The 11,351-nt window shown below is 42.4% G+C and overlaps 5 protein-coding genes and 2 non-coding genes across 7 annotated transcripts; 2 read left to right on the top strand and 5 right to left on the bottom strand.

Moving 5' to 3' along the window:
* Positions 1-423: 423 nt before the first annotated feature.
* On the bottom strand, positions 424-3,830 carry LOC144541758 (amine sulfotransferase-like). Its single transcript, XM_078286654.1, has 6 exons — positions 3,804-3,830; positions 2,527-2,796; positions 2,137-2,263; positions 1,055-1,149; positions 800-980; positions 424-551 (listed from the first exon to the last, which is right to left on the bottom strand). The coding sequence occupies exons 1-6, from the start codon at positions 3,828-3,830 to the stop codon at positions 424-426; spliced, it is 828 nt and encodes a 275-aa protein (XP_078142780.1).
* Positions 3,403-3,474, top strand: trnad-guc (transfer RNA aspartic acid (anticodon GUC)). The gene has a single exon. It is a non-coding gene; the product is annotated as a tRNA-Asp (tRNA).
* A 740-nt stretch (positions 3,831-4,570) lies between the features above and the next one.
* Positions 4,571-4,642, top strand: trnad-guc (transfer RNA aspartic acid (anticodon GUC)). Its single transcript has one exon. It is a non-coding gene; the product is annotated as a tRNA-Asp (tRNA).
* Positions 4,643-5,387: 745 nt separating this feature from the next.
* LOC139930045 (histone H2B 1/2) lies at positions 5,388-5,824 on the bottom strand. The gene has a single exon (XM_071923127.2). The coding sequence runs from the start codon at positions 5,811-5,813 to the stop codon at positions 5,439-5,441; it is 375 nt and encodes a 124-aa protein (XP_071779228.2). The 5' UTR covers positions 5,814-5,824; the 3' UTR covers positions 5,388-5,438.
* A 1,144-nt stretch (positions 5,825-6,968) lies between these two features.
* On the bottom strand, positions 6,969-7,494 carry LOC139930059 (histone H4). The gene has a single exon (XM_071923135.2). It carries the CDS (start codon positions 7,296-7,298, stop codon positions 6,987-6,989), a length of 312 nt encoding a protein of 103 aa, XP_071779236.1. The 5' UTR covers positions 7,299-7,494; the 3' UTR covers positions 6,969-6,986.
* A 1,209-nt stretch (positions 7,495-8,703) lies between these two features.
* On the bottom strand, positions 8,704-9,173 carry LOC144541812 (histone H2A-like). Its single transcript, XM_078286913.1, has one exon. It carries the CDS (start codon positions 9,171-9,173, stop codon positions 8,790-8,792), a length of 384 nt encoding a protein of 127 aa, XP_078143039.1. The 3' UTR covers positions 8,704-8,789.
* A 1,274-nt stretch (positions 9,174-10,447) lies between these two features.
* On the bottom strand, positions 10,448-10,858 carry LOC139929999 (histone H3). Its single transcript, XM_071923095.2, has one exon. The coding sequence runs from the start codon at positions 10,856-10,858 to the stop codon at positions 10,448-10,450; it is 411 nt and encodes a 136-aa protein (XP_071779196.1).
* Between the last annotated feature and the right edge of the window lie 493 nt (positions 10,859-11,351).

The following is an 11,351-nucleotide window of genomic DNA, read 5'->3' as shown; positions in this document are numbered from 1 at the left end:
ATTCAATATATCGTATTATAGGGCCATCCTTAGCCCAATTAGTACAATTTTGAGGGTTAGGGTTGGTTTAATAAAAATTCATAAGTAAAGTATACTGTATACTTATTGTATACTGTATAGACAATTACACAATAATACATAAACATTGTAACACCCCTTTGGTTCAGTGGCATCCAAAATGTTGTGCATGATGGACAAACAGATGGTGTTAAAGTAAAAAGTGTTTAAAGTGCTCCCAAACTGACATTGAGCCCCACCTAAACACCAATCCCAGTGTTTCAATGGTTGCATTGCACTGCTTATGGTGTTTCAGAACCTGATAAGTGCTGTCTCCTTACTCCCCCTTCTAACAGTGTAGGTTTAACTTTTTCTGTCAACATGTTTTCGAAAAAGGTGTAAATCTTGAGAGAGAGCAAGAGAGAATTAGCCCTGGATTTCAGCGATGTCCCAGATGAATTTGAGCGGCAGGTCCTTCATTTTCTCCTGGAAGACCCGGTCAAAGCGCTCGCTCTGGGCCACGGTCAGCGAGTTCTTCCAGTCTCCAGTGGTACCTGAAAAAAACAACACAAACACACACAGCAGGCGATAATTTCCCACTGAATATCTGATGATATTACTACTACTATCCTACTTTGGTCTTGGTTTTGCATATAGGACACAAGTTTGCTCTAGTCCCGGTCGACTTGAGCCCCGTAGGATCTGGTTTTGACTCAAAGTCTACTGGTCAAGGAATTGACTTGGAAATGACTAAGGGGGTCTTAACTACAGACGTGCTCCAAGGTGAAAACCGAGCGCTCACCTTTCCTGAGGAACTTTCCCTTGTTGTGGTCGTTGAAGTTTTCAGGCACATGGTCATAGTTGGTTTTGGGATCGCGACTCATGTTTTTGAAAGTCGCCCTCTCCACGATGCGGTCTACAGTCGCGTCCGAGCAGTTCTTCCCTAAGAACTCACACAGACGCACCACTGCCGACCGCAAGTCCTGAAGCACAACAAAAATGAACAAGATTTGTGTGTGTGTGTGTGTGTGTGTGTGTGTGCACTACTGCTGTTTACCTTGATCATCTCTTCGTAGCTGAGGAAAAGGATGTTGTACTTGTCCTGGTTTGTGTACCATCCTCTGACATGGTCGAACCAGCTGCCTCCAACCGCTGACAGAGAGAGAACGACAAAGTGAGCAAAGATGGGGCTCTTTCTTCTACATTGTATCTGTCTATATACAGCAGTGCAATCAAACTGTATTTCCTCTACTCCTCTTTAGAGGTGGGGGGATAATAGTTTCTTATATGCATCACAATTTATTCTTGAACGATTCCGCATCGAGGCAGATAACCCAATAATGGGATTTTAAAATTTTAATTCACAACATTATGACTTTATGTTTTTTAAAAGTGGGCTCTATGAACTGGCAGCTAAACCATTTGGATGGTGCTATGTGAACGGACGTAAAACGTGCGTTTTGTTTACATTCAAGTGAAGCTGTGAGAGATTACTGAACAAGTGCAGAGGGAAATCAGCAAAGAAACCGGTGAATGGAAGTAGTCTTCACAGGAACCGGGTCATGTGCAGGTAACCCGGATAATGTGGGAATTTTTGGCGAGCTAATTGTACATTTACCACATCGCTGGTAAATGTAGTGCATGTGTACATGTACCACAATGTTGGTAATGTACAAATTGACTGGTGCATCGACCGTTTTTTCCATATAAACTGTAAAATATAGACACCTTTGTATTACTCAAATTGCGGCATTTTACATATTTGTTTAACAAGTTTCAAAGCCCCAAGTGTCACGAAATACACTCACATAAAGGTCTACATAAACCTTCTCAAAAAGAAAAACATAAAAACAGTGAGTTGTGTGGTTCTCTGTGACAGCAGCGATATTTAAAGGAATAGTTCATCCAAAAATGAAAATTCTCTGAAGAACTGGTCCCCACTGACTTCAGTTGTTTTGGAGAAGGCTGCTATGGAGTTGTGCTGGCAGCCTCCCTGTGTGTTATATGGACAAACTTCACCTGTGTTTCAACTGGCATGAGGGGGAGTAGATGATGACAGAATTTTAATTTTATTCCTTTAAGGTGGCAAAGACCTAGTGGAGTGCGAGTCTCTGTGAAAGTTGGCACTGCATCACTTACTTTGTCCGCCAAGGAACTTGTCCATCATTTCATCAAAGTTTTCAAGGCTCTCCAGCTGAGTGACCATATTGGAGTAGTGGAAGTAGGACACCATAACATCCTTAGGGTTCCTCATCACGTAGATCACCTGGGGAGAGAAGGCAGGGCAGATGACATAGACCAGTGGTATCCAATCATGTGCCATGCAGCACCAAAAGATTACGTCATGTCTGTAATTTGATTTAACCGTGTTGCAGTGCTTCAGTGCATATAATTGAACACATGCAAACTGCTCTTTCATGGAAGTTGTGAGTGGCTCTTAAAAGAGCCTTTTGGGGGCAAACAATGGTAAAGCCAGGAAGCTTAGGCCTACTTCTTCTTCGGTGCTGCTTTCTTAGCTGAGGTTTTTGCTGCTTTGGGTTTGGCAGCCTTCTTTGTGGCAGGTTTCTTGGCAGCAGCGGGCTTCTTCACCGCCTTCTTGGGACTCTTAGTCGGCATCTTGGGGCTCTTAGCTGGTTTCTTGGCCGCTGCAGTCTTCTTTACTTTCTTCTGGGATTTGTCCTTCTTCTTCGGGCTCTTGACGGGTTTCTTGGCTTTCGGAGCGGCTTTCTTGGCAGCCGGCTTCTTGGCCTTTTCAGCCTTGTGGATCTTGAAGGAGCCGGAGGCCCTGGTCCCCTTGGCCTGGACCAGAATGCCTTTTGCATTAATTATTTTATTTCACTGCTGACAGAAAGAAAGAAAGAAAGAAAGAAAGAAAGAAAGAAAGAAAGAAAGAAAGAGCCATGTAGCTCCACATATACACAGGAACAAATTGTGGTTTTCAGTCTTTGTGTCTCATCTGATCTGAGCATGTCTGTGTGGACACAGAGTGAATGCATGTGTGTATGTGTATTTAAAAGTTTTATTCTAAATGTTATATAACCATTCAAGACATTTTCAATACAGTTTATTGCTCAGTAGTTACAAATTTCAATAATTATGGGAGATAAAAAAAAAAATACGACACATATTCAAGGCATCATTTAGATGAACATCCAAGTAACAGTTGAGTTTAAACATTTAAACTTTTTAGTATTTACATATTTCATTGTTGTATTCCCATATTACAGAGGCTTGTTTCTCTCACTAGCCGGCAAAAGTGGGAACAGCGCCACCAGCCCATAGACTCCCACGTTGTGGCCAAAAATATATCGCATCCGTAGTGTTTTACAACTCCCACAGAAAATGAATGAACGGGTTTAGAGCAGTGTCACTACCACGTGACCGGGTCCCAGTGTTGAGCACCTCTCCTCGTTAGTATAGTGGTCAGTATCCCCGCCTGTCACGCGGGAGACCGGGGTTCAATTCCCCGACGGGGAGGAATCTGTTTTCTCTCTCACAGCTTTATGGAGGCAGAGAGGAATCTGAACTCAGACTGAGGAAGATTCAGCTGGAAGGAAGGAGGATATGAACTGATTGATGGACTCCGTTTATAGTCCAACTCAAGAAATCCTTGCCCTGACTAAAATTACATTATAGTTAATTCTAGAATTGTAAAGCTACAGTAGCTGAACTGGCAAGTCAACCAATAGTGAAGCTGTTTGAAGGCGAAGCGAAATACAACAAATGGTTCTTAAGAATTAAAAAAATGCTTTCTGGACTGTGAAAAAACAGCTTGAACATGTCTGGCCACCACAACACAAACTGACCCTGCTATCTTTCCTGGAGCTTGTCATGCTTTCTTATACAGCGTGATATATATTACTGTCATATCAGATGTGTTTAGTATGAATTGCGTAAGGAATGGTCCCTTCACAAGACAGATGCATCATGAAATCTATAGAGCTTCTAATCAGCAAATGTATGTAAATATATATACATGTGTGTGTGTGTATATACACATACACACTATACAGAGTTGGAAGGTAAATAGAAGTTCCACTCAATGGATAAATGTTTCCAGCAGCAAAAATGTGTCACAACAGCTGGATTGCTTTGATGTATATCCTACTCCGTGTTATATTAAAACCAATGCAACAAGACTTCAGAGAACAGATTTCCCCATATCAAATATGTGAGTATAGGAGCTCTTAGTTGAATCAGTGTGTGGCCCTTAAAAGGACCTTTGGGTGGATGTAGCTCCAGGCGGTTTACTTGGAGCTGGTGCACTTAAAAAAAATACGACACATATTCAAGGCATCATTTAGATGAACATCCAAGTAACAGTTGAGTTTAAACATTTAAACGTTTTAGTATTTACATATTTCATTGTTGTATTCCCATATTTCCATATTACAGAGGCTTGTTTCTCTCACTAGCCGGCAAAAGTGGGAACAGCGCCACCAGCCCATAGACTCCCACGTTGTGGCCAAAAATATATTGCATCCGTAGTGTTTTACAACTCCCACAGAGAATGAATGAACGGGTTTAGAGCAGTGTCACTACCACGTGACCGGATCCTGGTGTTGAGCACCTCTCCTCGTTAGTATAGTGGTCAGTATCCCCGCCTGTCACGCGGGAGACCGGGGTTCAATTCCCCGACGGGGAGGAATCTGTTTTCACTCTCACAGCTTTATGGAGGCAGAGAGGAATCTGACCTCAGACTGAGGAAGATTCAGCTGGAAGGAAGGAGGATATGAACTGATTGATGGACTCCGTTTATAGTCCAACTCAAGAAATCCTTGCCCTGACTAAAATTACAGTCATAGTTAATTCTAGAATTGTAAAGCTACAGTAGCTGAACTGGCAAGTCAACCAATAGTGAAGCTGTTTGAAGGCGAAGCGAAATACAACAAATGGTTCTTAAGAATTAAAAAAATGCTTTCTGGACTGTGAAAAAACAGCTTGAACATGTCTGGCCACCACACCACAAACTGACCCTGCTATCTTTGCTGGAGCTTGTCATGCTTTCTTATACAGCGTGATATATATTACTGTCATATCAGATGTGTTTAGTATGAATTGCGTAAGGAATGGTCCCTTCACAAGACAGATGCATCATGAAATCTATAGAGCTTCTAATCTGCAAATGTATGTAAATATGTGTGTGTGTGTGTGTGTGTGTGTGTGTGTGTGTGTGTATATATATATATATACACACACTATACAGAGTTGGAAGGTAAAATAGAAGATCTACTCAATGGATAAATGTTTCCAGCAGCAAAAATGTGTCACAACAGCTGGATTGCTTTGATGTATATCCTACTCCGTGTTATATTAAAACCAATGCAACAAGACTTCAGAGAACAGATTTCCCCATATCAAATATGTGAGTATAGGAGCTCTTTGTTGAAGTAGTGTGTGGCCCTTAAAAGGACCTTTGGGTGGATGTAGCTCCAGGCGGTTTACTTGGAGCTGGTGTACTTGGTGACCGCCTTAGTGCCCTCGGACACGGCGTGCTTGGCCAGCTCACCGGGCAGCAGCAGGCGGACGGCGGTCTGAATCTCCCTGGAGGTGATGGTGGAGCGCTTGTTGTAGTGAGCCAGGCGAGACGCCTCACCGGCGATGCGCTCGAAGATGTCGTTGACGAAGGAGTTCATGATGCCCATGGCCTTGGAGGAGATGCCGGTGTCGGGATGGACCTGCTTGAGCACCTTGTACACGTAGATGGCGTAGCTCTCCTTCCTGGTCTTTCTGCGCTTCTTGCCGCCCTTGGCGGCGGTCTTGGTCACGGCTTTCTTGGAGCCCTTCTTGGGCGCTGACTTGGCGGGTTCAGGCATGACGAGATCTCGGTACTTTACAGCAGAGAATGAGCTGAGAAGAGCAGAGCGGATGGTTTTGTAGAAAGCTGATGCAAATAGAGCTGTGGCTGTTCCTCGTATACGATTGGTAGAGATTTGCAGCCAGACTGGGCATGCGCTACACAAGGAACTCTCTCCCACAGAACTAGAATGCATAGATATTCCCATTCAAATTAATACGACTGTGTTGCTGTGTTGTTGGCTGGCCTGGTACACTAAAGATTACCAAAAAAAAGGACTATAAAAACTTTTTGAAACGCAGCATTTGAGCATGAAATTCATAAAGTCTATGCGTTTTCATGATGAAATCATCACTTTGTTGAACATGTCAGTGTCAGTGAGTTAAACATTACAACTGTCTGATTGTCACACACTGAAGACAAACTCAAAACGCTCATTTTCATGGCAACATGATGAAAGTTCAAATTCCTGTTTTATGCCAGAGATTACTATCATGCATCAATAACGTACCTTTCTATCTATTATATTTCTATGTATCAAATCATTCAATTCCACACAAAGACTTAGTGACTGCCAACCGCGCGGGCTTGGTGGCTATCAATGCACATAAGAGTATTCTTAACAAATTGTACATGCAAGCAGGAGCAGGAGGCAACTCGCTATTTCTGCAACAAAGGGATTGAGATTCTAGATTCAGATTCATGAACTAAACTGATCCTGAAAATCAGGGTCCAGAGTCCTAACCATTACACCATGGGACCACAATAGACACTGCTATCTCTACTGGAACAATTGATTATTTCATATGGTATTAGACCTATTGATATTTTCACTGCTATTTATAAGATAATGCATAGCCTTTATTTAGTAAGAATTGCGTAAGGAGATGGGAGGGTGACTCCACATACTGGGAACTGGAACGGGCGCATGGTGAAATAATATGGGTTGAAATGTGTTGTAATACAAGACAAGACAATACGGGTCCATGCAATTGATATGAATGATACTGGATTTATATGTCAAGTGAGAGGTTTCTGTTATTGAAGGACATGCACACGGCACTTTGACACAATACTGAGTTATTGCGGTTAAGTATGAATATCTATTATGAACAAACAAAGAATTAACTCTTGAAATAAAGTGGGCGGCTCTTAAAAGAGCCTTTGTGTTGCTGTTGTCTGGTAAATGAAGTTAACCTCCGAAGCCGTACAGAGTGCGGCCCTGCCTCTTCAGAGCATACACCACATCCATGGCGGTGACGGTCTTCCTCTTGGCGTGCTCGGTGTAGGTGACGGCATCACGGATGACGTTCTCCAGGAAGACCTTGAGCACCCCGCGGGTCTCCTCGTAGATGAGACCGGAGATGCGCTTGACTCCGCCGCGGCGAGCCAGACGGCGGATGGCGGGTTTGGTGATTCCCTGGATGTTATCACGGAGAACTTTCCGGTGGCGCTTGGCGCCTCCTTTACCGAGTCCCTTTCCTCCTTTTCCGCGGCCACTCATTTTCGATGCGTTTTCTTTCAAAGCAAAAACAAGCTGATACAGACTTCTAGAAAGCTTCAGTACTTAAACCTTATTTGCGGACCTAAATGAGGAAGGAAAGAGCGCGCTTAGCTGGGCGGCGCCAAACTCCCTCAAACAGTCCTCCCCCACATTTTTTCAAAGGAACTTCAGCTGTGGCAAGTTAGCAGAGACTATCAGCAATCGCGTTTCCGGTTATGCGACTTTGCCTTCAAAATAAAATTCTAACCAATAGAACCAATAACCAATAAAATAACCAATTCTATGACTTGGTGTTTGTTATCGTTTCTAAATGTGTCTAAATCATAATGTTTAATCAACAGTGACATGGAGGAACTTGTAGCTGAGTCATCAGGGCAAACTGACATTTTCAAACTTGAAAAAAGAGTAACTAAACATGAGGTGTCCAGAACAACAAAAATCATATGAAAAAACTCACTGGAATGATTACATTATATGAAGTGAAACTGGATAGATGGCATCTTAAATAAAACACTGTTGAAACCTGTGGTTCACAATCTGTCTTTCCATTCTGTCTCTAATGAATCATTTTCTAACTGCAGAACTGATGACTTCAACATGATATGGTGACAAATTATTATTTTCAAAAAGATAGCAAAGACAACACAACTGACAACACATTTTTGGTGTGTCTGACATGATTTCTCCTCATAATGTTTCAACTAAAAATACACAACTTGGTTCAACATAACCTTTCAACAAAACATTAGAAAATACGACTTGAGCATATATGTGTTTAACTTAACTACATTAGAATAGAATATTAATGCAATTATTGGCTGGAGGGCTTTCACCCACAAACAACAAAACTGACACAATTGCCTCACACTGCAACTCAGCGCAAAGGTCTACGGTTATAACCTGAAATTGTATCTTAAAAAGGTTTGAATTAGTATATGATAAACCTCAAACATATCTACTAACATGCAGACACAAGAATCATGACATTTTCAGCATGCTGAAATAACCTGAAATAGTGTGCAGCATGTTTAGATCATCCCACAATATTATATTTCATTGTTGCTTTATTGTTGGTTTATGTTTATTTCATTCATGTTCTAGTTGTGTAAAGAACGTTTAAAACGCGGGATATTTTAAATTTCAATGATGTATTACGTCAAATTGGCGGTCAGAAGACAAAGCAACACAGTTGGGGCTCTCAAGGTCACTCATTCCCTTTTTAAATTTGGAGCTCAAAGCCGTTTTGTTTGTGCATATCCCACATTATACAATGTTGATAAACATCATTGTTCCAAATGAGCATAAGCTCTATAGTTGAAAGAAGTGGCAGCATTCTTGAAAATTAGGTCAGACATAGTAGGCTACCTAACGATACAAGACTTTATAGTGAAAGTTGACAGCACAAATGTTATAACTAGTAAGGAAACTCTTTTGAAGTCAGTGGGTGGCTCTTAAAAGAGCCTTTGGTTCGGTGTTCAGAAGCTGGAGAGTTTACTTCTTGGCGGGCTTCTCGGTCTTCTTGGGCAGCAGCACCGCCTGGATGTTGGGCAGCACGCCGCCCTGAGCGATGGTCACTCCGCCCAGCAGCTTGTTGAGCTCCTCGTCGTTGCGGACGGCCAGCTGCAGGTGACGGGGGATGATACGGGTCTTCTTGTTGTCGCGAGCGGCGTTTCCGGCCAACTCCAGGATCTCAGCGGTCAGGTACTCGAGCACCGCCGCCAGATACACCGGGGCTCCGGCACCGACACGCTGGGCGTAGTTTCCTTTGCGCAGCAGCCTGTGAACACGGCCGACCGGGAACTGAAGACCGGCACGAGATGAGCGGGTCTTTGCCTTGGCACGAGCCTTGCCGCCGGTTTTACCGCGTCCAGACATTATCGTTGTTTTCTTTTTGACTAGGGAATCAAAGAATGTGTTGCGTTTGTCAGGAACCCGGTTTATATCTCTGTCAAGCTGCGTGTTCATTGGTCAGTTGGAGCTGTCAAGTTAACGTAGCAAATATCACTTCCGCTGTACAGTGTCTTGGACTTTCATAATAAAACGTCTCATGAAAAAACAACTTTTATGCAAGGAAGAGGATTAGGGCCACATTCAAAAAATGTACTGAGATTAATGAGAATTATGAAAAGAAGTCACATAGCATACACACACACACACACACACACACACACACACACACACACATACTTTTAAACTAGTTAATGTGTAAGAGATTTTTGTACATGAGTGAAAGCAGTAAATGTGAATGTGATTTGTATGTATGTGAGAGATAAAATTGTGTATGTAAGAATATTTGTGTGTATATTAGAGGTAAAATTGTGTCAACAATAAAAATAATAATGAATACTTAGTGTATGTATAAGAAAAAAATCAAAAAAAAAACAAGCAAGTAATGTATATGAGAGGTGACATTGAGAGTGATTCTTGTGTTTGTGTAGTATAACAGTAGTGAATATAAGTGATGTTTTATTTGCGAGTAAAAACAATAAATGGAAGAGCAATTTTTGTGTGAGGTATTTCTTATGAATAATGGCATAAACGGACCCCCACACTCCCAAGTTCCCAAGCCTAAAAGCATGTACACACACACACAACACCCTGAACCCTACTTATTTGCATGATGAACTATTCCGTCTTTATGTAAACTTAGTTGTAGTCTGCTACATGATGTGTTGTAGACCACTTATACAGTATGTCTGTGTGAAGTATTATACTCAGTTAACCTTCAGTCAAGATTACAAAAAAATCTCTTTTGTACTTCGCTTTGAAGGGGGGGGGCACCGATGGTGTTTTATCTGTATCTTTTTTCTTTGAAATAACATCGACTTAACTTTGCCTTCCACAATATAAATGTAGCCGGCTTCAAACATTTTTACACCGGTGTCATGGTTTGCAGCATGTTGTGCCCTAAAACACTAACCAACTTTTGGGGGGAAAAAAATATATATATATTTTCTTTATGCTTATTAATAGGGAGTTTTGAACATAGAATTATACGATTATATGAGTGGCATAAGTATTTACAACGTAGTGATGGTTCTTAAGTGTTAAATTAAGATCTTGGTAATAGTTCCACTGGAGGAATACTCTTACAGTGAATATTTTGGTGGCTCTTAAAAGAGCCGTTGTGGGAGTGACAGCAGGGGAGTTTAAGCTCGCTCTCCGCGGATGCGGCGGGCCAGCTGGATGTCCTTGGGCATGATGGTGACCCTCTTGGCGTGGATGGCGCACAGGTTGGTGTCCTCAAACAGGCCGACCAGGTAAGCCTCGCTGGCCTCCTGCAGAGCCATGACAGCGGAGCTCTGGAAGCGCAGGTCGGTCTTGAAATCCTGAGCGATCTCTCGGACCAGGCGCTGGAAGGGCAGCTTGCGGATCAGAAGCTCGGTGGATTTCTGGTAGCGACGGATCTCTCTGAGAGCCACGGTACCGGGCCTGTAACGGTGGGGCTTCTTCACACCGCCGGTGGCCGGGGCGCTTTTCCTGGCAGCCTTGGTGGCGAGCTGCTTCCTGGGAGCTTTTCCTCCGGTGGATTTACGGGCGGTCTGCTTGGTTCTGGCCATGGTTCAAAGTTCAGCTTCTCTTTCTTTACGGCAGAAGAAAATAAGTCGGTTGCGAGTGAATGTCGGCTTTATATAGCCAACGCCGGAGCGCTGCTACACGCTGATTGGTCTGTCCGAGGGAAGCGCGCGCATCAGCAGATGGAAAGTCCACCCAAAATTCAAACACTCCTCTGCAGCAGCTCCAGTCCAGCAGAATTAGGACTGAGTCTAAAGGCGGCAGAAATACTGAAAAGGAAAAATATTTTACTATTTATTTTTTACTATTCAAGTATTTTCAGTCACTGTTTTTTTCACTCCTATGTGGAAAAGATAACCAGCAAAATCATGGTAAAAAAAAGATAAGGAAACGAAATCAGTAAAATCCATAAAAATAAACTAAAACAATTAAATTAAATGAATAGAATAAAATAATAGGATTCAACACACTGAGTGGAGTGTGAAGAACGGAAAACATGCACTTCTTACATGTATGGATTTACTTAGCCTATTAAAA

Source organism: Centroberyx gerrardi, chromosome 11 (genome assembly GCF_048128805.1).
Source record: "Centroberyx gerrardi isolate f3 chromosome 11, fCenGer3.hap1.cur.20231027, whole genome shotgun sequence".
In the NCBI taxonomy this organism is placed as follows: Eukaryota; Metazoa; Chordata; class Actinopteri; order Beryciformes; family Berycidae; genus Centroberyx; species Centroberyx gerrardi.
Note: the sequence above shows the minus strand (reverse complement) of the source record. Positions and strands in the feature narration are given on the sequence as shown.

Bases quoted from the DNA above. Each gene is read 5' to 3' on its own strand.
- LOC144541758 (XM_078286654.1), bottom strand. From the start codon at position 3,830: ATGACAAGCTCCAGGAAAGATAGCAGG. The intron at 2,264-2,526 runs GCAAAAACCTCA...TTCTCTCCCCAG, and splicing joins AGGCTGCCAAACCCAAAGCA to GTGATCTACGTGATGAGGAA. The intron at 1,150-2,136 runs GTAAGTGATGCA...TCTCTCTGTCAG, and splicing joins CAAGTTCCTTGGCGGACAAA to CGGTTGGAGGCAGCTGGTTC.
- LOC139930045 (XM_071923127.2), bottom strand. From the start codon at position 5,813: ATGCCTGAACCCGCCAAGTCAGCGCCCAAGAAGGGCTCCAAGAAAGCC.
- LOC139930059 (XM_071923135.2), bottom strand. From the start codon at position 7,298: ATGAGTGGCCGCGGAAAAGGAGGAAAGGGACTCGGTAAAGGAGGCGCC.
- LOC144541812 (XM_078286913.1), bottom strand. From the start codon at position 9,173: ATGTCTGGACGCGGTAAAACCGGCGGCAAGGCTCGTGCCAAGGCAAAG.
- LOC139929999 (XM_071923095.2), bottom strand. From the start codon at position 10,858: ATGGCCAGAACCAAGCAGACCGCCCGTAAATCCACCGGAGGAAAAGCT.